The sequence below is a fragment of the Lygodium microphyllum genome, chromosome 9 (genome assembly GCF_053477565.2).
Source record: "Lygodium microphyllum isolate KBCC chromosome 9, Lygodium_microphyllum_v1.1.10, whole genome shotgun sequence".
Lineage (NCBI taxonomy): Eukaryota > Viridiplantae > Streptophyta > Polypodiopsida > Schizaeales > Lygodiaceae > Lygodium > Lygodium microphyllum.
In genome coordinates, this window is record NC_141143.1 from 155,445,501 (window position 1) to 155,473,112 (window position 27,612).

The window sequence follows — 27,612 nt, forward strand, 5'->3', positions numbered from 1 at the left end:
TGAAAAAGAGAGAGAAAACCCTAAATGTGGTCAAACCACAAAAAATAGTAAAAAAAAGTGCACAAAAACAAATGCACTAACGTACTCCCCACCTAAGGTGTCTAAACCACATAAAATGACAAACAAAGGCAATGTCAAAGCTTCTAATATCCTCATCTAACTCAAATTGAGGCTCATAGGCAAGAGAGGACCATACAAGACACAACTACTAACACTTGCAACTTGGACTAGTACTACTTTTACAAGTTTGAATATCATGTTGTAAAGAGCTAGCATATCAAAGCTTGTACTAGAGATGAGCTTTCCAAGTGGAAAGATTTGGGTGGGCACTATGGTCTTTGCAAAAGTTATAAAAATGCTTTACATCTCTTCTAAGCTTGCAAATTCATTTGGAGCCTTTAGAAAACTTCAAGAATAGTTAGTGACATCTCAACTACACAATACGATTATCTAGAAGCATATTATCCTTGGGCAAATTGAGATTTCACACATCATCAAAGCATCTGATCCACACGTAATTTGTGAAAGCAAAGATTTTATTATACTCAAGGGGAAGGCCTTGTTACTCATTGATTCATTTGATCATTTAGACAACTTTTGTTAATGGATTTAAAGATTGTCGAACGACAAAGCCAAGGAAACTTCTTGTAAGCTCATTATCTCTAAACTCCAAAGCTCTATTAGAGCTTCACTACTTGTAAGGCCATACATATTTTGTTAATATAAAATGTATGCCACACTTAAACAAAATCACTTCCAAAACATGAACTATTATTTGCTCCTAAAAACTTCAATGATTTTCAAAATGTGCCAAGCATTTACAATAGGAATCTAATGGAATCAAAACGGTTTTTAGAATCCTCCCAAGTGCAACATAACATGAGAATCTATAAACACACATCATAACCTGTGTTAATTGAAGTTTGAGGACAATCAACCACAAACCACTCGTGTGAAATGGATTGATCGATAGCTCGGCATTATATAGGATGTTTATGCTTGTTAAGCAATAGAATACCTTGATAAATACAAAGGCAATTCTTGAAGCAAATGTTTGAAAGCCAACCTAGTATTATTACTAGTTTAACTTAATATCATTTTCCAAACACTGAATAAGCGGTCCATTGTAAGGTATTCAATACTTTTTCTAGATCGAATCCCTCTATAACCAAAAGTCAAAAAAGTTTGAGCATAAAACTACACTTTGTGTTTGGAAGGTACAGAAATAAGAAATGGGATACGTGCCCCCCATTGTTCTACATATGTGAACTTATTGAGCAACCAACAAGACGAATTTGCCAGGACAAGTGAAGATGTCACTCTACCCAAATCTATCTGGCATTTTATTGAGCGTTGTATCCATCTCTACAAAAAGGAAGATCAACTTTGGCGTTTAGTTGAAGCAAGTTAAAATCAAGGGTTTTCTCTAAGAAGCCTTCTTCACCTCAAAGCCTCACATCAAAAGACGCACCGACATCTTCTTTTCTTCCTGGGACCGAAAAGGTTGTGGGGGCAGGTGCTCAAGGATGCGTGCACCCTTGTTAGACATTTGGCGGAGGCCAGACTTTTGCAAAGTACTCCTCCAGCCGCTTTCTGTTACTCGCGTATCCTTCCAGCCCTCGAGCCAGTAACTCCTCCGCAGCAGGACTCAACGCCTCAGCAAAGCTCTTCTGGTCCCAACTGATCAGCTGTAAACGTCCCATTCAGAACAACACAACCAGTTAGTTCATTAACCCATCCCAGACGCAGATACACAGATAATTCCGCCAACCAAACAGGCATATGCCCAGCTCTCCATCCATTCTCGCACCTCCTCGGGAGAGAACTTCGAATCGTCCGCTCCAGCTGGACTAAGGCACCTCACAAACGAGTACTTGTCATCTGCCAGCGCCTTCGATTCTTGGAGTGATTGCAAAACTTTCACAGGCACGATAACGTAATCCACGCTGCATCACACACAACGACAGACCCGTCGTGTCACATCAGATGCCGATAATCCATTACCTGGATGAGAATACTGTCAATGCCACATAAAACAGTCCAATATGTATTTGTATTAGGTTTTAGAGCTGCAAATGGTCTTCCCTTCGATTTTCGAAAACTGCCACTCTATTAGGATAGAGACAACCAACTGCCTTGGCAAAATACCAGACTACTCTCAAAAATTCAATACCTCGATGCAGTTAAAATGGAAAGCAGAGAACTAAGAAGTCGTTGTTTTCTGCGCATTGGGTACGCAAGAGAGGATGTCAAAAACCAACAATAAATCACTATAATTTAAGGATATATCCAACATCCTCCCTAGTAAGCGCTCCATCACAAGGATCCACTAGCAAGCACTCCATCGAAGGATCACTACAACAACTGAAATAAGCCACAAATCCTGAAAGTTCACTAAATCTTCGAATTACTCTTGAGAAAATCCTTACGAAACATTTGGAATTTCAAATACCACTGTACAACCCTTACTCTCTCACACTAAATCTTGACCATGTAAAAGCTTTTATCATGTGCCACCACAGTCAGTACTGGAATAACAAAAACTCTATACAACACAGTCTTGGCCCCTTGCCTCCTCATGACTACAACAACTGGAATAAAATACACATTCAAGGAACAGTGCAACATTCAGATTTCACACACTCTGCTCAGAGGTACATCCAATTGACTAAGTGCTTTATTATGCAAAGAAGAGTAAAGACTCAAAGATGTACGATTTGTCAATATGCATAAAGCTTACACTGATCTGCAATGCTCGTTATTTTATAACTTGGTTTAGGACAGCAATTACCCCAGAATGCTGAAAAGATCTTGTTTGTTGCGAACTGCAGCACCCATCACCTTTGTCTTGAATCCATGTTTATGAATGTAATTGTAAGCCTTCTTCACCTGAGAAAGACATTATATAAACTCAACAATGCAAATGCGGCACCAGGCAAACCATAAGTTTTCTTCCAGGGGTAGACTATTTCTGTGCATTTAGGATCTTTTTTATTACTTGCTAGCCCGAGATCAAGTTCATACTATCTGGTAAAAAGTCCAGTGAATAATCATGACCAGAGCATTTTGAGTTTCTATTCTGTCCAATTGAGATTTGTGTCTGTTAATTCACACCCAAGCTCAATGCCTTGAAATTGAAGCAGGCATGACTTACAGCCTGATGTGAATCCTATGCATGCGAAGGATTTAGTCAGAGATGAGGGGCCGTTCCATGACTGGCTACATTGCAGGTGCCAGGTTCAAACGGATTCAGTTTCTATTAGTCCACTTGACCTCTTAAAATGGAGGAGAGACAACTGTGTCTGTGCTCCATATATGTAAACAGAGAAGAATGTCCATGGATGGAGAGTCAATCAGCAATGAAACAGGCACTTTTGGTTACAAACGGCAATTAATTGCACATGCACATACCTGCTATGTGAATTGTGATTATGAATGTCATTTAGGAGAAAGTCAATTGCAGCAAACTTTGAGAGCTTAACCATTGAGCTGCATGTGCAACAAAAGAGAAGCTCAGCTACAAGATTGCAGATATAACGCTCAAGTATCACAAGCACATCACCGAGAAGGAAGGAGGATTTCAGGTGGAAATAAGACCTAGGTAGTAGGGACACGTGTGCATCAATAAGAGAAGAGATGGGAATGTGTAGGTGGAAATGAGACTCTTTTTGGGAGGACCAGGGTTGTCCTATATATTTTTGGGAACACCATGTCACTCTGATATGCTGACGAGCTTTGCACCCTAACATGATAGAACGCCCGAAACATGCAACTCTTTCAATGCAGCATTGCAGGACACTCACATGATGAAGAAGTGATTTAATTCTCAGGTTTCACTGATATACACCCTAAGATAGCTTCATCATACAATTTCAAACATCCCCCTAGGATCCAACCTGCACACCAGACACAACGTAGCCATCCCTGCAACGTAGAGCGCAAGCAGAATAGACATCAGACTCACCTCCCAGCCATAGAGCCAAACAGGCTCACCACCAAGCCTAGGGCCTAACGATATTAGGCCATGTCCATGTCCCAAGAGCTGGTGTCCCATACCACCAACACACATTATTCCAATGTACAGTCAAGTCCATCAACAAGCCTAAAGTCCAAGAGTGGTGATTATAAAATGAAGTGAACAAATGGGCCTTGAGTACTATAAGTAGGACTCAGCTTTTGTCATGAGGACATGTATTTTTGAAACCTCACTTTACATGTGGATTAATTTTTTATCACATGGTTAAGTAGATGTTCCACATGTGAGGTGTAACTGGGGTTAGAGTAAGTTTATGAGCCTGGAACCCAAGGAAATCACGGGATGTCAAAGGCAAAATTTGCTATAAGTTATGCCACACAAGTAGTTCGTGCATTAGTAACATAGAATGGGGAACGGGAACGGGGACGGGGATAGGGATAGGGTCAAGGACGGGGGACGGCTAAAAGCAAGGAACAGGGACGGGGGGTGGGACACGGGAGGGAACGGCATACATAAATAGCATTTGAAAATGTATGCATATGATGTGGTGGATGGATGTATGGGCATAGTAATAGGGGATGCCCATTTTGTAGCTTCCCATCCCAATCCCATCCTCGTGTTAGAGCCCCCTCTCATGGTAACTGTCACGAGGACGTGAAAATTTGATGCTTTGCTTATGTTTAATTGGCATTTGATTAAAGGATTAATCAAATGTGCAATTAAAAGATGCACATATGTTGCACATGTGGGGTGCAAGCTACTTTTTCACAGTTGAAGGCCGAAGGACCCTGTGAAAAAGATGGGTGTCAAAAACAAAAGTTGTAACAAGTTACACTTGTTAGATTCTAGGTGAATTTTGGTGTCAGTTTGCCCCTAGGACCATTAATTAGCCATTAAGTGTTAGTGGTGATACTAGGGACTAGGCATTAATTAATGGATTAATGCTTGTCCAAGGGTCAATTAGTGCATGGGACCACTTTGGGTTGCAAATGGCCTAGCCAATTAATTTTTGGATAGGCAAGGTCAATTTTCTGGGCATGGATTAAGGGCTGAATTAATTTTTAGAGTTAATTAATTTTGAAATTTAATTAAATGGCTGGAAATTGTTGAAAATGGATTAAGAAAATTTACAGCAAAAATTAGGGTTTAGCAACCACCTTGGGATTCGTGCTAGAGATTGAAGGCTCAAGGGACTGAAATCGGCAGTTGATAATTGAAAATTACCAAAGGATTTCAGGAGCCAACTCATCCCAAATTGATTTGGGGTAGCATTTGGCCAGCCAAGGGTCAAATTGGAAAAGAAGTCCTGGGTGAATCAAGGGGCAAATGACCCAAAAGGCTTGCTGGTCATTTATGACAGCAAGAGAAATTGGTTAGCAAGAGAAATTGGTTAGCTAAAGAAATACTGCAAGGGGCACCAGTTTTGGGGCCAACAGGGAGTCTACTGTCCAAGAATGTTATTGTAAAGTGTGTATTTCGTTTTATGTACATTTATTTATTGCTATGATTAACTCTTAAATCAGGTTATCACCATCCGTTCCAAGAAGAAAGGCTGGTTTCCGTAACAGGGGATGGCAATTTATTATTCTTGTCCCCGTGGGCCCGCCCCTATTCCCATCCCTAATCCCAAAACCAGTCCCATGTTACAGTGTGTGTGGGTGAATGTATACTACCAAAGAACAAGGGCGGGGTAGGGGACGACTATTGGGGACGTCCCCATCCCATTTTGGCATCCCCATTCGGCCCATCCGTTCGGGATGGCGTTCCCACGTTCCAAGGCCTCAAGACAGCTATTCCCTGTTACTATGACTTGGTGGTATCTGGTACCAATTGTTGGCCTAGGTCATTCATTTGGCCGTAAGTATTAGTTGGTGAAACTACAGAAGTAGCATTTAATGGTACCTAATGTCAACCTAAAGATCCAAGATGGCACACAAACACTCAGCAATGGAGGTTGCCTAGCCAATTCAATTGTTGGTAACTCGGATTTTTTTTTGGGCACCGAAATAATTAGATTAATTAATTTTCAATATTTAAAGACTGAAAATTAATATTTAATTATGGATAATGCTAGAAAAACCATCCAGGAATACTACCACTTGTTAAAAATGCCCATGTAAGGCTGAAAAACATCATTAGAGACTGAAGAGAGGCATTTTTAGTGCGTTCAACCTACAAGAGAGGGAGGAGATGTTGTGTTCTAATCTGCAACCATTGGACGATCTTCTGAGACAACCAAGGGCAAGATAAAACCAATCAATATTAAATGAGAACATCTATAGGCTGTTGAGACAAGGCAATATCAATAAATACGTCACCAGGTGGTGATACTTTTTACAAGTTCTTTTCTTATTTACTTATATAAATATTTTTCTTTTCTTTTCTTTTGTTACTATTGCTTTTTACCCCCAGATTTCTCTTGGAATAAGCCAAGATCTTTGCATGGCCAGAAGAGGCAGCCATTGGAACAAATTGGACTAATGGTTTGTCTGAGCCTTAGGACCGATTCCATATTGAATGGGCATTGAAGAATAGAATGCCAGTGGTTTGGGACTGTGTGCTTAGCCACTGGAGATGGTGCAGGACAATGAGCCTGGCCCAAACAAAAGATGCACATGTGAGAATACTCACGGAATAAAAGTCACTGTAACTGAGCTACATTACACTTTTTGATGTGGTTGCAATGATAAAAGTTGCTTAGAACAACTCGAGGAATGCAAGGGTCATCATCCCTAAAATTTAAAGAGTTACTATTTTTAGACCCCAAAATCTATTCGTATCATTATCTTCGTTTTTGCACAAGGATTAATTCTCTGGTCTATGCCGAGGTCAAATTTTGCACCGATTATGGAGAATTTTAGACCGGAAGGTTCAAACGTGAAAATTGTTACATGTATGCCATGTGGCACAAATTCCCAAAAGAGAGAGAAAGAGAGAGAGAGAGAGAGAGAGAGAGCATTTTTTTAAAAACGTAATAGGCATAAGAGACAAATCTGAGAATGAAGTTTTGAGGAGCTGAGAGCAGATTGCTGCAGTTTCATCAACCATGGAGAGTACTTCGTCGTCTCTAACTCATGTACGAAGGTAGAGCTTGCTCTCTCTGATCAACTCTCTCTCAATTCTCAGAGAAAATGCTTTGCATGACGGGCTGATTCCATCGAAGGTACAATTTTGTGTCTTCTTTGCACTTCTGCTGAGGCAGAAGCCTCACTGTCCAAGTTCAAGAGCAGCTGTTGGCTTCTCCAATGCAGGAACTAAAGGAAGCAATGGCCATGCCACACAGGAACAGGGTTTTTCAGTTCTGATTTAGTGTTGTTTGTGGGATTGTTTTAATGTTGGACAATAAGAACAGTGAATTCAGAGCTCTGCAAACTGCAATTCTGTACTTGAATGATTGAGTATTGGACATAGAAAATGCTAGGCATGTTGGACAATAAGAATAGTGAATTCAGAGATCTGCAGACTGCAATTCTGCACATGAATCATTGAGTTTTGTTCACAGAAAATGCTTTCTTAAAAGAGATGTTGATCTAGACATGCTATAATGTTCTTATGCAGCTAGGATTTACTCAGAAGAGATGAAAACCAACTGTTCACAGGCTGTGTATTTTGGAATATTATCATTTTTGTAATTTTCCATCTTTTAATTGATAAAGAAATGCCGAGAGGGGCGCCAATCTTCAGGGCCAATCTGGTGTTGAGTGAGGGAGTGAGGTCTCTGTGTTTGTGTGTGAGAGAAAAGACCAGGTATTAATTGAAGGAACTGCCGCTTTATGTGAGTCATAGATCGGTTTCAAAATGATTGATTTTCTTTAGTTCTTTGCGAAAAAAGTTTGAATTCTCTCACTTCTCAGCATTCTCTCTCATCTCTCAACCTTTCTACAACCGTACTCCGAAGATTACAACATTGAGATCACCAGAGGCTGAGAAATTTCAAATTTCTCTGTTGTGAACCCTTATCTGCAAGTAGAAATTAGGGTTTAGCAACAACTTCGGGAAGCATGCTACAAATTGGAAGCTCCAACACTTGGATTCATCAAGGCTGAAGCTGTTCTCAGTCAAATTCAAGTGGGGGGACCAGCAAATCAATGAATTTGGACCATTTTCCATCTCCATCAAAGCCGGTAAAGGCCAATTGACTTTGAAGACTTGATGGTCATTTTGGATAGCAAGGGGAGTTGGAATACCGAAAGAGATTGGGATAATCCCATTGTACATCAACTTCTTCCATTAAATTAAACAAATACCAAAAAGGGCACCAGTTTTGAGGCCAACAGGGTGTCCATTGTCCAAGATTATAAGTTGATTTGCATTTCTAAGTTCTGTAATTAAATGTTATTGTTGTAACTAGGTTCTAATCAAGGAATTACCACCCATCCATGAAAGGAAGGCTAGTTTCATGGTTCCGTTGCCAGAGAAGCCGGATAAAAAGTTGCTTAAGGCTAAGAAAAGTAGCACAACTGAAAATCAGCATCAAAAGAGACCAAAACAACAAAGAAAGGGCTTAAAAACATTGGCACAACATTGGAAATTGATGCTTGCAAATAAATGTTTTATTTATGAACAAGAGGGTCACATTACAAGGGACAATCCCAATAGGCAACAAGCTGAAAAATCAAAAAATTGAGGAGATTCTAAAGAAAAGAGGCCCAAATCATCAGTGGGATTGGTGCTTGACATTGGTAGTGATAAGCCCAATGATGATGTTACTTAATTGTGCAAAGCATGGGAAAAAATTAGGAATCAACACGCATTGATTTTCGTTGATAATGGTGCACGAACCAACTTCATCTCTGTTGAAATGGCAACCCATCTAACCATTAGAGAGGATGAGATGGGACCCATGGGGAAAGTCGAAATGGCATGTAAAGGCCATGCAAAGCCCATCACACCCCTCATTGCAAAGCTTCGGTTGCATATACAAGGATATGTGGACAGCAAAGAGTTCTTAATTGCTCCACCTGAGTGTTTACTTGGTATGCCATGGTGTCACCGTATGCATACATTTATTGATTCTCGTACAAAAAAGATCACTATTCCATATAAGGAAAAGGTACTCACACTTGGTGTAAAGTTGAAAGGTGAATATGTCCCTATTGTATCTATAAGTGTCATTTCTAAAGTAATGAAAAATCATCTTTCAGCGTAACTAGTTTTAACTAAGGATAAAGATGATAGTGAGAATGTTGGGAAGATGTCTAAGTTAGAGAAGAATCGCATGTCATTTCTGAAAATGTATACTGATTGCTTCTCTCAATCACTTCCAGGGCAGCTACCGCCTGAAAGGCTAGAAGATCGTGGCATAGATCTTATCCCTGGAAGTAGCATACCTAATAAGCCACCGTACAGAGCCAGTGCAGCCCAACAAGAGGAGGTTATGACTCAGGTGAATGAGTTGTTAGAAAAAGAACTGGAGTTGTTAGAAAAAGAACTGATTCAGCCCAACTCATCTCCTTTTTGTTTTCCAATGCTTTTGGTGCAAAAAGAGGATGCTTCATAGCTTGTGCATTGATTATCATGCTCTAAACAAGATCACGATAAAGAATCACTTTCCGATTCCTTGCATCGATGATGTTATGGATAGATTGCAAGGGGTAGCCATATTCATCCGTATAGATTTCAAAAGTGGGTATCATCAGATACGAATAAGATTGGAAGATATACCTAAGAAAACTTTTAGGACAACTTTTGAATTGTATGAGTTTCTTATTATGCTTTTTGGACTTACGAATGCTCCTGCCACTTTTGATTGGATGATGGATTGTAACTTCAAGCCACATAGAGAATTTGTGGATACTTTCTTTAATGATATGATTGTCTATTCAAAGAACGAGGCAAAGCATAGAAAACACTTGGACATTCTATTCAATGAACTGTGTGACCATAGGTTGGTTATCAATGACAAGAAAAGTGAATTTCTCTTGCATGAAGTCCACTTTTTGGGGCATATGGTATCGGCTAATGGTATTCCCATGGACCCTATAAAGATTGAGCCAATATAATCATGGCCATCTTAACGGAATGTGCATAAGATCTGCAACTTCTTAGGTATATTTTCTTACTACAACAAGTATCTACACGGGTTTGCTAAAATTGCATCTCCATTAGATGCCTTGCAAAAGAAGGATGTGCCATTGAGATGGACAGCATTTGAAAAGTTGAAGAAAAAGATGACTTGAGATCTTGTGCTTTTGTTGCACGATCTAAGAAAGTCATTCATAGTTCAATGTGATTCATGTGGTAACAGCATTGGGGTTGTTCTCATGCAGGATGGCCGAGTTGTGGCTTATGAGAGCTGAATTCCCCACGGTGCCAAAAAAAAAAAAAATTTGCCAAGTCTATGAGAAAGAGCTCTTGGTTGTAATTCATGCACTGTCTATGTGGAAACATTATTTGTTGGGGGCTGATTTTACAATGCAAACAGACCATCAAACTTTGAGGTACTATCTGACACAAACAGAGTTGTTACAGAAGCATATGAGATGGGCAAATCTTCTCTCTATGTTTCATTTTCATATTGTACATATTGATGGTAAAAAGAATGTTATGGCTGATGCACTGTCATGTAAGACACAAATTTAAGCCAACGGCATGGTTTATCACACTGAGTTGGATGCCATGAAAGAGCAATATATTGTTGATTCAAACTTTGCTAATGTTTATGATCCGCTTTACAATGGCCAAAGGCATGAACACTTTGTGGTAAGGGATAGATTTCTAATGATGCAAGGACAACTGAGTGTCACAACACAATTAAGGCCCAAAGTTATCTCTGAAAGTCATGCGCCTCCGTATGGACGACAAAAAGGTATTGATACCAAGGTCAAGGCAGTGCAGCATTTCTTTTATTAGCCACATTTGAGGCGTAATATAGAATAGTTTGTTAAGACATGAATCGTATGCCAGAAGGTAAAGCATGATAGGCAAAAGATGTCAGGTTTGTTGCAGCCCTTGCCTATTCCAGATAGGCCTTGACGAGCATTGCAATGGACTATCATTTGCAAATTTAGCAAACAAGCCCATTTCATTCCGGTGACAAAGAAAATAAAGCCTAATCATATGGTACAATTGTTTTTGCAACACATCTTTAAGTATCATGGACCATGGTATGCCAGAGTCAATCATTAGTTATCGACATCCCCGAGTAGCCAGTTTATTTTGGAAGGGGTTGTTTAAGAATATGAATACCACGCTGAAATTCTCATCATCCTTTCATCGGCAGACAAATGGTCAGTCTGAGAAAGCAAATTCCACAGTGTTAGATCTTTTGAGGTGCTATGTTTCAAACCACAAGACACAGTGGGAGCAGTATTTGCCCTTGGTTAAGTTTGCTTACAACAATACAATGCATAGTTCTACGAGCAAAGCTCCATTTGAGGTGTTTGAGGATAGCACAAAGGAACCACCTATTCTGCAAACTAACGATAAGATCTTTGAGGTTCATTGTTATTTAGAAAACTTGGATGCAATCTATACAAACATAAAGTATGCACTTCAAAGATTGCAAAAAAAGCAAAAGAGGGCAACTAATTCCTGCAAACATGCTTTGCAATTAATAGAGGGCCATTATGTATTACTACATGTTGAAAAGGCAAGACTAAAAAAGATTAAAAAAAAAAGAAAGATTGTATCCGAAATCGAGTATGACATACTATGGGCCCTTTGTCATTAGAACATGTATTTTTGAAACCTCACTTAACATATGGATTAATTTTTAATCACATGATTAAGTAAATGTTGCACTTGTGAGGTGCAACCGAGATTAAAGTAAATTTACAAGCACAGGCCCGAAGAAATCACGGGATGTCAAAGGCAAAAGTTGCTATAAGTTATGCCGCACATGTACTTCATGGTATCTGGTGCCAATTGTTGGCCTAGGTCATCCATTTGGCCATAAGTGTCAGTTGGTGACACTAGAGAAGTGACGTTTAATGGTACCTAACGCCAATCTGATGGTCAAAGATGACACAGAGACACTCCGGAATGCAAGTTGCCTAGCCAAATTTAATTATTGGCCAATCAGATTATTTATTAGGATATTAAAATAATTATTAGATTAATTTTCAGTATTTAAAGGCTGAAAATTAATATTTAATGATGGAAAACGCTAGAAAAAACCATTTGGGAAGGCTGCTACTTGTCAAAAATGCCCATGCAATACTGAAAAACGTCTTTAGAGATTGGAGAGAGGCATTTTTCTAAATTCAGCCTACAAGAGAGAGGGAAAGGAGGCTGTTGGTCTGATTTGCAACCATTGGAGGACCTTCTCAAGCTCCCAAGGGCAGAATAAGACCAATCAACAGCAGGAGACAACATCTACAGGCTGTTGAGACAAGGTAGCAACTGTAAATGACTCATTTTTTTCAATTCTTTGCATCTACAAGCTGTTGTGGCAGGACAAAAGTTGCTATAAGTTATGCCACACAGATACTTGGCAGTATTTGGTGCCAATTGTTGGCCTAGGTCATCCATTTGGCCATAAGTGTCACTTGGTGACACTAGAGAAGTGACGTTTAATGGTACCTAATGCCAATCTCATGGTCAAAGATGACGCGGAGACACTCAGGAATAGAAGTTGCCTAGCTAATTTAATTATTGGCTAGTGAGATTATTTTTCAGGGCACCAAAATAATTATTAGATTAATTTTAATTATTTAAAGGCTGAAAATTAATATTTAATTATGAAAAATGCTGAAAAAACCATTTGGGAAGATTGCCACATATCAAAAATGCCCATGCAAAACTGAAAAACGTCATTAGAAGCTGGAAAGATGCATTTTTATCAATTCAGCCTACAACAGAGAGGGAAAAGAGGCTATTATTCTGATTTGCAGCCATTGGAGAACCTTCTGAGGCTACTAAGGGCAGGAGAAGACCAATCAACAGCAGGAGATAACATCTACAGGCTGTTGAGACAAGGCAACAACTGTAAATGACTGATTTTCTTCAATTCTTTGCATCTACAAGCTGTTATGGCAGGGCAACAACTGCATTTGACTGATTTTCAGTCATTCTTCGCGACAAAACTCTAAATTTTCTCTCTCTACAGTTTTCTCTCTCATCTCCCAACCACTTCACAACCTTGCTTTGAAGATCTCAGCATTTGGACCCTTGAAGGTTGAGAAGTTTCAAATTTTCTCTGTTGTAAACCCTAATATGCAACAAAAATTAGGGTTTAGCAACAGCCTCAAGAATCGTGCCAAAAATTGGAAGCTCCAAGACTTGGATTGAACAGGGCTGAAGCTATTTTTAGCCTATTTAAGTGGAGGGACCAGCAAATAATTAATTTGGGGCATTTTTCATTTCCATCAAAGCAGGTGAAGGCCAATTGATTGCCCGAATCAAGGGGCAAATCGGATTAAAGACTTGCTGCTGATTCATCACAGCAAGGGGAGTTGGAATACCGAAAGGTATTGGGAGAATCCCATTGTAAATCAACTTATTCTTCAATAAATCTAAAGAAATACCGAAATGAACACCAATTTTGGGGCCAATTAGGTGTGCATTGTCCAAGATCAGTAGGTAAATTTGTATTTTCAGATTTGCATTAATTGTTTGCTGCTGTAATTTAGTTGTAATCAGGGATTTACCACCTATCCACGGAAGAAAGGCTGGTTACACCCTTCTAGGTATTGGAGAAGATCAGCCATGTGGCATATCAACTGAAATTAGCTCCACATTGACAGATACTATGTTTGCTGAAATTCAGCTTGAGGTTAAGGAGCTAGATGAGATTTTGGTATCCAAACAAACTTTGGTACATAAGAAAAGAAAGCTCAAAGATAAAGTTTCCAAGAGATACTTGGTGAAATTTCAAAATTATTCACCAATGGATGCCAAATAGATGGAAGAGAATGACTTGGCATACCATCCTCAGTTGTTGTAGCTTTACCTAGATGCCCTTCAGTTAGAGCGGACTTTAGTTCGGGCTCCATCAAGTTTAACAAAGCAAGGGTCCGAAGTATTGCCTAACACTCAAGGGGAAGGTAGCACTTTCACCCCTCTAATTATGGACAGCTCTCGTATGTAGTGGATCTCAGGTGTATTCAACATCCATCCAAGGTACTACGCTGACAGTATGTTTGCGATGAGATCACTACTTAGCGTACTAGTCATTGGGAGATACATGCAGATGAGTATGAGTTTCACTTGGGCACCGGAACTATACTTTTGCATCAGCTTATGATCAATTTGACATGAATTTTGCCTCAATTTTAAGACAAATTCTGATCAGTTTCAGCTCAATTTTTTATCAGCTTAAGAGCCGTTTATGGTCACTTTTGGGATTAGCCTTACATCCGTTTTTGCAATGAGTTTGTGATCAATTCTCAGATCAGTAAGTAATCAGTTTATTATCAGATTATGCTCAGTTTTCAATGGTTTGCATTTGGTTCCATGGACAACAACATATGTCATGATGCCATTGATGTTTTAGCCATGGTTTATGCTTGCTTATGCTATGTTATGGTTTGGTTTTGCGAAATGAGTTGAGCTCCTGAGAAATAAACATGAGATTCTTTATGAGTCTTATGTTATATTATTGTTGGCTAGTAATTTTCAGCATTTGTTGGGCATATGGAATGATTGAGCAACAGCGCACAATCTTGTATCAACTATGATGCCTTGTGGAAATTCTAGTCCACTTTCGCTTTTGATACATCTAGTAGTGCAATCAAGGACAATTGCAAGGATTTTAAAGGGAAGGGCTGTCATTAGGACATATATTTTTGAAACCTCACTTAACATGTGGATTAATTTTTAATCACATGGTTAAGTAAATGTTGCACATAAGAGGCATGATTAGAGCTAAGTAAATTTATCAACCCGGGACCCAAGGAAATCACGAAATGTCAAAGACAAAAGTTGCTATAAGTTATGCCACACAAGTACTTAGTGGTATCTCGTCTCAGTTATTGGCCTAGATCATTCATTTGGCCATAAGTATTAGTTGGTGACACTAGAGAAGTGGCATTTAATGGTACCTAACACCAATCTAATGGTCAAAGATGGCACAAACACACTCGAAAATGGAGGGTGCCTAGCCAATTTAATTATTGGCGACTCGGATTTTTTTTGGACACCACAAGATATTTATTAGATTAATTTTCAGTATTTAAAGACTAAAAATTAATGTTTGATTATGAATAATGCTAGAAATCCATTTGGCAAAGCTGCCACTTTGTCAAAAATGCCCATGCAGGACTGAAAAACGTATTTAGAGGCTAGAGAGGCATTTTTAGTACATTCAGCTTACAAGAGGGAAGGAGAAGATACTCTTGGTCTGAGTTGTAGCCATTGGAGGATCTTCTGAGACAGCCAGGGGCAGCAGAAAACCAATCAAAAGTAGCTGACAGCATCTACAAGCTATTGAGACACGCTAGAAGCAGTAAATAACTGATTTTCTTCATTTCTTCGCGAAGAAAGTTTGAATTTTCTCTCTCCTTAGCATTCTCTCTCATCTCCTAGCCTTTCTACAGCCTTGCTCCAAAGATTATAGCATTGAGATCACTAGAGACTGAGAAATTTCTAATTTCTCTACTATAAATCCTAATCTACAAAACAAAAATTAGGGCTAAGTAGCAACTTTGAGAAGCATGCTAGAAATTGAAAGCTCCAAGACTCGGATTCAATAGGGCTAAAGCTGTTTTTAATCAAATTTAAGTGGAGGGACCAACAAATCAATGAATTTGGGGCATTTCCCTCTACATCAAAGGGGGTGAAGGCCAATTGACTACCAAATCAAGGGGCAAATGAAATTGAAAACTTGCTGGTCATTTTGGACAACAAGGGTAGTTGGAATACCGAAAGAGATTGGGAAAATCCCATTGTCAATCAACTTCTTCTTCAATTAAGTTAAAGAAATACCGAAAGGGGTGTTAGTTTTGGGGCCAACAAGGTGTCCATTATCCAAGATTGTAAGTTAATTTGTATTTCTCATTTTCGTAATAAATGTTATTGTTGTAACTAGGAAATTACCACCCATCCACGGAAGGAGGCTGGTTTCACCTTCCCCAAACCTAAAGTGCCCCTATAGGTGACTTTATGACCATGGTGACACCAACCCACACTGCCCCAACGAACAAATGCGCCGTCCAATAAGCCTAAAGTCCAAGAGTGGTGATCACATAATGATGTGCACAAATGGCCCTTCAATCCTATAGGCTATAAATAGTACTGGGTTGTCATAATTTGCATAATATCGCTTTATGACCACCATGACCAGTGCTACTAGCACCCATCCATATACCCAAGGATGTAACAATTTTTCCCTAATGAACAATTGCTATCCTCAACAATATCCTCACGAACATAGTGCAGAAAATGACTCTTATGGTCGCCATCTTTTTGAATGACAAAAGGGACCACAAAGATACTGACATAGCTATAGCAACCTCCTACACCAAGAAACAATTGCTCGAGTGCCGATATTGCAAGCGTATTGGTCATGCTATTGACTAGTACTACCAAAAAGAAAAGATAAGTAACAAGACAAGCAACATGTCCATTATACTGCTACTCATACCCTATCTGATAGTCACCTTGACAAGCCACCTACTACTTCTAATAAGGCCCTCAATGTATCTATTCAATCATTGTCTTTACGTAATGATGAATCCTTTCAATATGTATTTTAAATTAAATAATAAATAAATAGTGTTTGGAATTACACACTCACCATGCTACTATATATGTTAAGATATTTCCAACACATCTATTTCTTGTGTGGGATACACACTCAAATACACTACTCAAATTTTTATCTGAAAAGATTTCTATATTTCTTTTTATAATTCTATTAGGAGTTATCTTTTAGGAGGGGATTGTATCCACATTATGTGTGATCTCTCAGTTGATCCCATCCAAAAGTTATATCTACATATTTGGCTTTTGATCATGTCCCCAATCTCTCTAAGCCGCATTGGCTTTTTATCATCCACATTACGCATGACCTCTGAGTTGATCCCACCCAAAAGCTATATTTGCATAGTTGGCTTTTGATCACGTGCCCAATGCCTTTGAGCTATGCATACACACCTTTGTACCATGCCTTACCTTGGGTCCTTGGGCTTCTCAGTAGACCATGTTACTACCATCATCGTGTTGCATCCCTCTCATTTATATATGTCCTTTCCAAAATCATTGTATGTTTTTTCTACCTCACAACTGCAGATACTTCTTGCCACCGTTTTCTTCTATGCCCTTTCGCACAAAAAGTCTAGTCCCTATTATCTACTATTTGGCAAGAGGCTATTGGCACATCATTGCGCCCCTTTGATTGGATCTTTACTCGATCGAAATACCCTTCTTTAGCACAACCACATATGAAGATTCTATTTCCATTCCTCCGTCTCTAGAGTTGCAAGCACAATTGGACAACTCCAAATGCTTTTGTTTTTGATTCTGCGTCCAGGGTGCAAACAAACCTCGCCAAGTTAAAATGTCTTCTACATTGGCAGCTTGACCTTATTCAATACAGTGTACACTGGTCTCCTTTCCAAGGAGGATTTGACCCCTTCGCATATGGCAATCTCTACTACTTCTTTGCCGTGACTTTTGAACTCTTTTGGTTATCTGATCTTCCGTAAAGCAAGTTTATACACGATGGCCTAGGTCCATCCTGCATCTTGTAATCATGTAATCTTGTACTTTTTTCGTAATTAATACAATTACCTATTACAAGAAAAAAAAACTCTTAGCCAATGCACAGGTTTTAAAGAAGATCTCTACAGCCAGGAAGGCATATGCGATCAAGGAGCTGCTGGTAAACTTCTTGAGCATGTGGAAAAACTCGTATCTAAAGATGAAAACTCCCTGCTGATGAAAGAATTCTTAGAAGATGATTTGTACCAAGCCTTGAAAGGCCTAGGTACCAAGGAAGCTCCTGGGTTCAATGGGATGATTACTGAATTCTTTACCCATATTTGGCCCAAGCTCAAAGATCAAGTGACCAATCTGGTAAATCAGTACTGGAGAGCTAGCAAATTATCAACATCTGAGAAAAGGAGCATGATTGTCCTCCTTCCAAAGCACAATCAATTACTGAGCTTACACACAGGAGGTCAATCTCTCTCATGGGCACAACCTACAAGATTTTCACAAAAGCTCCAGCATTAAGATTCTCTCCTGTTCTTCAGAGATGTATCAACAAGGATCGATATGGTTTTATCAAAGGTAGATCTATGCTTGGGCAAGGAGCAGAAGCCTTCATTTCCGCTAATGCCACTCTGTTGGATCCCTTCTATGTGAAAAGGTAAGTACATCAGGGCTTCCCTTTGAGTCCGATACTTTTTTATGTGGCCTCCCACACCTTATTCTGTACGTTTGACAGCTCAAAAAGGACAGCAAAATGGTGCAGGTCCATATACAAACGATCAGCTTGCAAGCCAAGGATTCGCAGACGATCTACTGCTAATGTTGATGCTGACAGGCAGAGTCTGCAAGAAACCCTCAAGGCACTGGAATGATATGAAAGAGTCTCAGGGTTCAGAATTAACCTGGAGAAGTCATCTCTCATCGGTGTGACAGAAGAGGACTTAATGACCTTGGGTTGGAAGGGAAAATGCACCATGAGGGGTAATGTCTTCAAATACTTAGGCTTTCTGATTGGAGTAGGGATAACAGAATCTTCTAGAGCCAAATTGGTGTTTGAGAAGATCTGAAAGAAGTTCAGTAACTGGAGATCTAATTCTTGGCCATTGCACGTAGAACTGAAAATTTTGGATTCATCCATATTTCCTGCACTAAGATTTTATCTACCTCTCTTAGTCTGGAATAAGGAATCGCAGAGAATGTGGGATTCTATACTTGGCAAGTTCCTCGGGGGTAAGCAGGGATCAAGCAGGCACCTAGCTCCTATTTGCCAGATATTGCTCAAGAAGGAGAAGGAATTGGGAGGTCTAAAGCTGTTGAATCTTGGATACAAAACATTGAACGGGAGAGCAAAGCTCTTGAAAAGGTGCTAGGAATTTGAATTCTTTTGGGCTAAAATGATTGCTGAAGTTGCATATGCAAAAAACTTCAAATTTTGCCTTGCTTGGGATCTAGACAGTCTCAGTCTTGACTCTCACCACCATGCAAGCTGTTAGAAGGTTTAAGATGAGTGGTCTCAATGCCTCCCTCTTTGAAGACTGGAGAAGAATCCTTGACAGTAAAAATTAGGACCATGAGTCGGCAAAACTGGATTGGGCAGACAATGTCCTTTGGTCCTGGGCTTTCAGACCACCACCAGCCATAACATTGGGAAGGAGAGGTAGATTCCAGGCTAAAAAAGGTGTTTCAAAAGTCAAGCATTGGCTAAATACCAATGGACAGGTACTGTCCTTTAATGAAGCTTGTAATGTATCAGGGATAGCTAAATCGTCAAAAATTGGCTGGGAAATTAGTTGGATGCAGATTTCAAGACCTATTGGCATACTTCATGGCTTGCAAAACAGGGGTTTCTGGCAATGGAAGACTATTGAAAACTAGACTTCTCTTAAGACACATCTACTTCCAAATGCCGTGAACACACAATGAAATGATTGCTTACCTCATGATGTGAGCTGGTGCAGCATATAACCTTCCTCTTGACACTTCTCCATATATTGATAATAACAGGCAGAAAACGAAAGTAGGACAAAAAACATTGCTATGTAACAAACTTACTAGGGCAAGTCCTGGATCTTCTCCACGTTGTAAAGCCGAATTGACATGCATATCACTAGAGTTACTTCTAGCCCAGTCCTGGATCATCAATATAAACTTGAAAAACTGGAGAAACCCACAGAACTCAAACTTGGTAGTGGTAAGTCATAAACTAACAATACCCGTAGTCGACCCACAAAAATCTGAATGACGGAGGCACCCGCCTGGGCAGCAGCTGCTGCCTGAGAGAAGCTGGAAAAGAAAGCCTTAAGACGTTGGATAGTCTGAGCTTTGATCATTATATTTATGGTTGCAATAAATTCTTGACTGCAGACAAACTCATATATCAAACAAACTACCTGTACACAAACGTCAGATGTGTCTGGATAGCTTCCGCTTCCAATTGTTTTGCAGCAGCGATACCCTGCCCAAACTCAAGAAGTCACATAAATTCTGATGCTATCCCACAAATTAAGCAAAGGCCTAATGAGATTTGTAAGCCTTACTTGCCATGTGGCAGGAATTTTGAAAAGCAAGCGCTCTTTGGGAACATCAACCTCGTTGTACAATCTGATTAATTCATGGACCTTGCATTGATGGGAAAAATGTAACAAGATGAAGTTCAAACTCCACAAATGAATTTTCACAAACACAGCACACTGAGACTCTGTAGTGCTCTTTCAAGAATTCGTTGACAACACCTTTGTCACCATGCCAGTTGTATCATATGCTAAGCGTGCATCCAACTCTGTGGAAATGCGACCTGGGACAAGCTTAGCCAGCTCACTTCCTACATTCACAAGTGCCTGTCATCCAACAAATCAGAAAGTAACTATCACTACAAGGAGCAGAAAAATGGAACCTGTAGAATGTCAATATAAGAAGAAGAGACAGAAATTTTTCAACTCTAAAATGCAACACATGTGCACAGCCTCTACAAACATAGAGCCCCAAAAAATGTGTGTGCCCACACATATGTGAAAAAGTGTTGGGGCCAGCTACTGGGTGGCCAAAATTTGAATAGCAGCCCAACCTTGCTGAGAGCCTCAAACAACATGCACACTGTGATACTGAGACTGAGGTTGGAAGAGGGCCACGCCCAATCTGCTGACACCAAACTGAATGACTCAAACATACCTGATACATGCATGAATAGACAATTTTTTTGGGTGACCAAATTTTGAATAGCAGCCCAACCTTGCTGAGAGCCTCAAACAACATGCACACTGTCATACTGAGACTGAGGTTGGAAGAGGGCCACGCCCAATCTGCTGACACCAAACTGAATGACTCAAACATACCTGATACATGCATGAATAGACAATTTTTTTGGGTGACCAAATTTTGAATAGCAGCCCAACCTTGCTGAGAGCCTCAAACAACATGCACACTGTCATACTGAGACTGAGGTTGGAAGAGGGCCACGCCCAATCTGCTGACACCAAACTGAATGACTCAAACATACCTGATACATGCATGAATATCCTGGACTGACCTATCCTCTGACTACAAACACAAATTGGGTGACTAATCAGCTGGGCCCAGTCCAATACACACTAAATCAGGACAGACCTTATAAATAATCAGGTCAGACAGATGAAAGTTGTAAAAACTCTGGAAAATTCTAAATGCTCAAAAACCCTTGCCACATTGCCACATGGCATCAGTAACTGCCACAATTGCCCCACAAGGACTGTGGGGATCTTTGATTGCAATACTCCTAAAACTGTGTCGCTAGGACTGCTGCAGACTCTTGACAGATTCTGTTGATTAGTCAAGTCACAAAAGCCTATACCAAAACTATTAGTACCAAGAATCCAAGGTGGACCATAAATTAGCATGAAAAGGCATCAAGTATATTTGTTAAGAAATGGATCCAGATAACCGCAATAGATCAATTACAATCAGTATGTGTTTTAAAGGACAAGAGAATTATATGACAGAAAAAAAAGATTAAGCTCCATCAAGAAAACATGAATATTCTTCCTATGTACTCATATTGCTATTTAGACTTGGGAAATTGTAAGTGAAACTCTAACGTGTAAGGAAAACTCCCTGCCTGTCGTGTCACGCAAGCTACCCCTGCCCCCGATTGATCATCACGCCACCCCTGCCAGATTCATCACATCTGCCCCGCCGTTCCCTCCCTGTCACCATCACCAGAGCCCCTCACCCCCTGCCCCGTTGCCATCACCAGAGCCCATCGCCTCCTGCCTGCGGCCTGTCGTCCATCACCTTTCGAATCCCCCCCTGCCTGCGCCCCTGCCTGCCTGGCACCTGCCTGTCCATCGCCCCCGCCAACCTTTTGGCACCCACTTGTCCGTCCCCCCCTGCCCATGGCCTGCCACACCCGCCCTATCCGTCGCCCCCACTTGCGGCTCAATGTCGCGCTTGCCCTGCCAACCCCCCGCCCCCTCCGCCCTACAGCCCACGGCTCCATCTGGCAGACCCACCACCCATGCTCCCCCCACCCCCAAGTTGCTCCCTTCCTCTGCAGCAACTTTCCCCCCACCGATAGCAAAGCAGTGTGATAGGTAGGTCCTTAGTAGGGACGTGCAATGGAAACCTGTGGTCAGACGCTAGCGCATTCTGTAAGTGACCCCTAGTCAAACACCTTGCGCATCATCCCTGAGGAACAGCTCTTAGCAGTCCGTGCTACAGAGTTGGAGTTGAAAGAAACAACGATCTTTGGTCAAGTCATTGGACACTCCCCATCAAGGGCCTAGCTACAGGATTGGCTCCACTCCACGCTGAGCATTGGCACAACGTAGATCGCAGAGGCCGTCCTCATGGGCCAAGGGATCTTCATGGTTTGACTCACCTCTACAGACACAACTCGTGAGTTAGTGGAGAGCTCACCCTATGCCTCCACGAAGGGGATCATTTACATGGTTCCCTGATATAGCAGCTTCACAGTGGAGACATTTGCGCTCCAGAACAAATTTCTCAAACATCCAGTCACCTTACTTTTCCCCAAACTAGCAGTAGAGTACCGCCAATTAGTGGAGGACTTTGAACTGCTATTCGGCACAATTCTTCCTGCCTCCGCGGATGCACTGACAACTGTAGGAGTCCCAAAGGTACGAGTGGCTGTGAAAGACACAAAGAGTATACCAAAGTTCCTGGAGACTGAGGCAGGAGGTCACTCCTTTAGGCAGTAGGTCATTGAGACTAGGCAACCAGAGCAGTGCGTGCACTGCCACGACTTTGGGTATCATGCAACAGATTGCACACGTTTCGGAGCCAAGGCGACTCCGCCGACAAGCCCGCAGGTGGACGCTGATGACTTCACATGGGTCCAAAGACGACAAAGAGCGAGATGCCAGGGGGGGCCGCAACTAGCTCCTCAGACACAGCCTCGACAGCAAGGAGCAGGAGGGCGAGCGACGCCCCCTCAGCACAGCACTGCGCCGCCCCCCATGCCCGCCCCACCCAGCAAGACCGTAGTCCCCCGCATCCACCACCCATGCCACAGACTACCTCACCTGAGATCCCACAACCCCCACACCCACCCCCCCCCCCACTGACCCTAGCCTACAGCCCTAGCCATAGAAACATAAAACGGGGAACGGGAACGGGGAATGGGGAATGGGGACGGGGACGAGGATGGGAACGCGGACGTGGGAACGGGAACCGCATTTAAAAAATCAAAATTCATGAAGTAAGTAGAAACGGGAACGCCAAACCTAGAGAAGAAAGAGAAGAAAGAGAAAGAAGAGAAAGAAGAAGAAGGAAGAGAAGAAAGAGGTTGAAGGTGGGAGGAGAAAGAAGAGAAAGAAGAAGAAGGAAGAGAGGGAAGAGAAGGAAGAGAAGAAAGAAGAAGAAGGAAGAGAATGAAGGTGGCTGGGAGCAGGATGCAGGCGGGAGCAGGACGCGACCAGGCGCAGGTAAGTTTCGCCACGTGGCGTTCCCTTTCCCGTTGGACAAGGAACGTTCCATCATTTGGAAATGCGGTCCATGACGGATACATTCCGGGGACGGCGATTCCACGTGCCGGGGGGGCGTTTTGGCCGTTTCCTGTCACTATGGCCCCAGCCCACAACCCCCCCTCCCCTCCCAAGGCCACTAGCCCCCCCCCTACACCCACCATGTACCTCCAACCACCCCACCATTCCTTGATCTTCTTCCCCCCCCACCACCTCCCCTGCCAAGCACCCACCCTGATCCGCACCCGGTACAGGTGATCCCCCCAGACCCACCCCCCTCTTCCCACAGGAGGTGATGAGCCACAAACGCCTACATCCTCCTCGCACCAACAATCTTGCCCTCCCCACACAGCCACCAATTCATCCGCCCCTACAGCCCGTCACACTTTCCCGAGACAGGCGCAATTGTTATCATAGGAGTTCTTCCCTAGTGGCCCATGGTCCTACCTAAGAGTTGCAGAGCGCAGAGAGTTCCCATTGTTGGGAATAAAGGCATCGTGCCTTTTAAATGTGCTCGGATGTGAACACACCCTTAGCACTTGTACTTACACATATATATCTATCTAAAAACCTAAAGGTACACTCGTCGTTGTACACACAAACCTGCTCACTCTCTACTCTACTCTGTTTCACTCTCTATCTCTCACTGCGCGCAGCGACAGTCTGTCTCAATCTCCGTGCCTAACCGGTCCCTACAAACTGGTATTGGAGCTGCGGTTAAGGCGTTCGTGCCTCTCGAAGTTCGAGCAGGACAGACAAGCAAGTCGTGAGATGCAAGCATCATGGATAGTCGCAGGCAAGCAAGATGTGACGTGCAGGCAGTGGACAGCTGTCAGAAGTGGAGCAGCGGTGGAAGCATAAACATGTGCTGAAATAAACTGCTGAAACACAAGACAAAAAGAGAAAAGAAAGAACACAATATAGATGAGAACTCAGATGTATCCACGGGAAATGGAATCCATATATCTGAACACGAGACAGTCGCATACAACAGTGAGTCACTGGCTGCGTGGGCACTGGCACTGGCTCCTCTCTCCACAGAGTCTGCAGATGGTGAAATGAAGTGACTGACTGAGGAGGAGTCACTGAGTATAAATAGGCTGAAAAAGTGGGGAGCAATAATGCTGGTCGGACAGCATTAATGCTGGCCGACTAGTGCATAAAAATGCTCCACTGGCATAAAATGCCACACCAGAAAAATACCTAAAATACCTAATAAAAATGCCCAGCCCAGATCAAGCTCAGACTCACACATGAGCTTACAAATACTCTGCTAACACCCTCTCAGATCATGAGGGATCTGATACAAGACAATAGTACAATGAAAAGGGATCAGAAACTATACAACATAGAACCACCAAGTAGAACCATGGATACCCAAGCAGTGGGTGATCAAGCCACCACCAAGGTGCCTCGGAGAGAACCTGATGTCGATGTCGATCATACCAAACACCTGAAAATAGAGAAGATCATAGCATGTCTCTGTGTCCATCATCAATGTCTCGCAGTAGCATATAAGACCATCCTGTCAAAAATGCCTCTGAACATAGGTGACCATGGATTCCTCGCCTTTGGCCAGACCGCCAAAGTGTCCCCTCATGTGAGCTCTAGACGAAAGCCTCTCGCTCTCTGTCAGATAACCAGCTCAGCATGAACCTGGATGTCAATCCCAACTCCAGGATTTGATTCCGCCAGACGAAAGTCGATGCGTCAGGAACGTCCCTCTCTGGAATCTGTGCACCTGTATAAAAGTATAGATGAGGCGTGACCGCCCCATCTGAACACCCGCTCACACTCCCTCTCTGGCACAAGAGAGTCGTGAGGGATGACCTCATCACCACCACTAGAAAGCAGCCAAGGAAGGGGCCACCAAGCCCTTCCCGCGATCCAAAGAAGAGGATCCCTTCCGCGCCTTGGACTTCACCTTGGTCGAAGGATCGGAGTCGGAGTCTGATGAAGGAGAGGACTCATCGGTAGAGTCAGCATCCCGCGTCGTCTTCTGCTCCTTCTTCCTGGAAGCCGCTAACTTCTTGCAGTCCTTCCGCAAATGTCCCTTCTTGCCACAGTGGTAACACTGGGCCTTCGACTTCTTCTTCCCATTACCCCTCTCTGAAGCTACATAAGCCTCGCCTCCATAATGTGCCAGAAGCCGCCCTTGTAAACTCAAGGATGTCTCATGCTCAAAAAGCATCGAGGTCATATGTGTAACACTGACAGGAGTCGATGATGTCTGCGCCCGCAAAGCATTGGCCACTCCATCAAAGTCTTCAGGAAGAAGAAAAGGACGGAGAGGTCGAGGAATAGCTCCACAGACAATGTACCATAACCGCTTCTGCACAAACCAAGCTTTCATGACAGCACTCCATGTGAGATAATCAGGTCCATGTAACTTATCATCAGTGGAAGTGCACGGAGGAGCCATATGGAGAGGATAAGAAGAGAAGTAGAGAAGAGATGGAATTTAGAGAGGAAACACAGCCAAAACACAAGCACAGACTACAGAAAATGAGAGTTCACATGCAATAGAACCCAAAATCTGATCAATAGAAGACAAAATCTGCTGCAGAAAGTCAAAAAAACAGTCAAAAACTGCCAAAAACAGAGAAAACGGCCTGAAGTAACAGTCACCCAGCCACGAGAGATGCTGAATCAGCAAAACGCAGGCTGTAAACTGGAGAAAAACAGGTAGAAAACTGTCGCCAGCAGCTGCAGATGAAAAACGCAGGCAGCAGAGGGTGCGGAGGCAGCAGGCGAGGGCAAAACTGCAAAAAACGCAGGCTGAAAACAGCCCTAAAACAGGTCGCCTGGCTGCGACAGCAGTCGTCGGATCAGCAGGGGTAAAAACAGTCCTGAAATAAGCAATAAAACACAACAGAAACACACATCCTGAAAACTGATACCATGTCAGAAGTGGAGCAGCGGTGGAAGCATAAACATGTGCTGAAATAAACTGCTGAAACACAAGACAAAAAGAGAAAAGAAAGAACACGATACAGATGAGAACTCAGATGTATGCACGGGAAATGGAATCCATATATCTGAACACGAAACAGTCGCATACAACAGTGAGTCACTAGCTGCGTGGGCACTGGCACTGGCTCCTCTCTCCACAGAGTCTGCAGATGGTGAAATGAAGTGACTGACTGAGGAGGAGCCACTGAGTATAAATAGGCTGAAAAAGTGGGGAGCAATAATGCTGGTCGGACAGCATTAATGCTGGCCGACTGGTGCATAAAAATCCTCCACTGGCATAAAATGCCACACCAGAAAAATACCTAAAATACCTAATAAAAATGCCCAGCCCAGATCAAGCTCAGACTCACACATGAGCTGACAAATACTCTGCTAACAACAACGACAAACGGCAGTCAGTCGTCGCAGCAAGACCAGACAATTGCTACAGACAAGGCAACAGGGCAGTTGTTGACAACACGACAACTGCAGCACTCCACGGTGACAACACGACGGGACTGGAGGCGCGTTGCACGGCGAGACAAGTCCAGTGCGTGGCAACGACCTGCACGGCGGATCCGTTGACCCGCTGTTCAACATTTTTTCTCTTCTTCAAATTTTTTTTAAAATCCTCTTCCTCTAACCAAGGTTCCCGCACGCAAGGACAAAATCTCGGATCTGTGCAAAATTGAGCCAGAAACTTGGGGCTTTTCCCAAATTTAGGGATCTCAACACAGAATTGGACAATCTAACTTAGAAATTGCAAAGTCGGTGCACATTTGCCTGGGAGTTTTGGGGCTTTTCACATTTTAGTGAAATTATTTTAATTTAACTAAAACTAGTGCACGTAGGACTTGGAAAATTTGGGGATTTGTCCAAATTTGATGCGAGCAAGATACAACAATGATATCTGTCTCGGAAATTGCAAGAATTTGTGACATTTTGTCCCCGAGATTTGAGACTTTTAATGTACATGCTCAAATTGGGCTGAGATTTACCCAATTTCTCGACATTGATGCACATTGGACCCCGTGCAATTTGGGGCTTTTGCAGTTTGAACAAAATTTGTGCAGCATTTGGTCATTTTATGTAATGCAAGTTGAATTACACGCAATTTGGACATCAACACTTGGT

The 27,612-nt window shown here is 42.1% G+C and overlaps 1 protein-coding gene across 3 annotated transcripts in view; it reads right to left on the bottom strand.

Annotated features, from left to right (window-relative positions):
- Positions 1–1,184: 1,184 nt before the first annotated feature.
- LOC148031754 (Aldolase superfamily protein) overlaps positions 1,185–27,612 on the bottom strand; it is a 68,242-nt gene continuing 41,814 nt past the window's right edge. The window contains exons 6-14 of one of the 3 annotated variants that reach the window (XR_015691945.1): positions 20,302–20,406; positions 20,107–20,187; positions 19,960–20,024; positions 19,783–19,852; positions 19,622–19,699; positions 2,792–2,889; positions 1,811–1,946; positions 1,472–1,688; positions 1,185–1,365 (exon numbers count right to left, since the gene is read on the bottom strand). Coding sequence is in view for 2 of the 3 variants with exons in the window: in XM_087685401.1 (XP_087541527.1) it covers positions 1,542–1,688; positions 1,811–1,946; positions 2,792–2,889; positions 19,622–19,699; positions 19,783–19,852; positions 19,960–20,024; positions 20,107–20,187; positions 20,302–20,406 (780 nt within the window). In the remaining variant the exon portion in view is untranslated. The other 2 variants (XM_087685401.1, XM_087685402.1) reach the window with 2 other exon arrangements.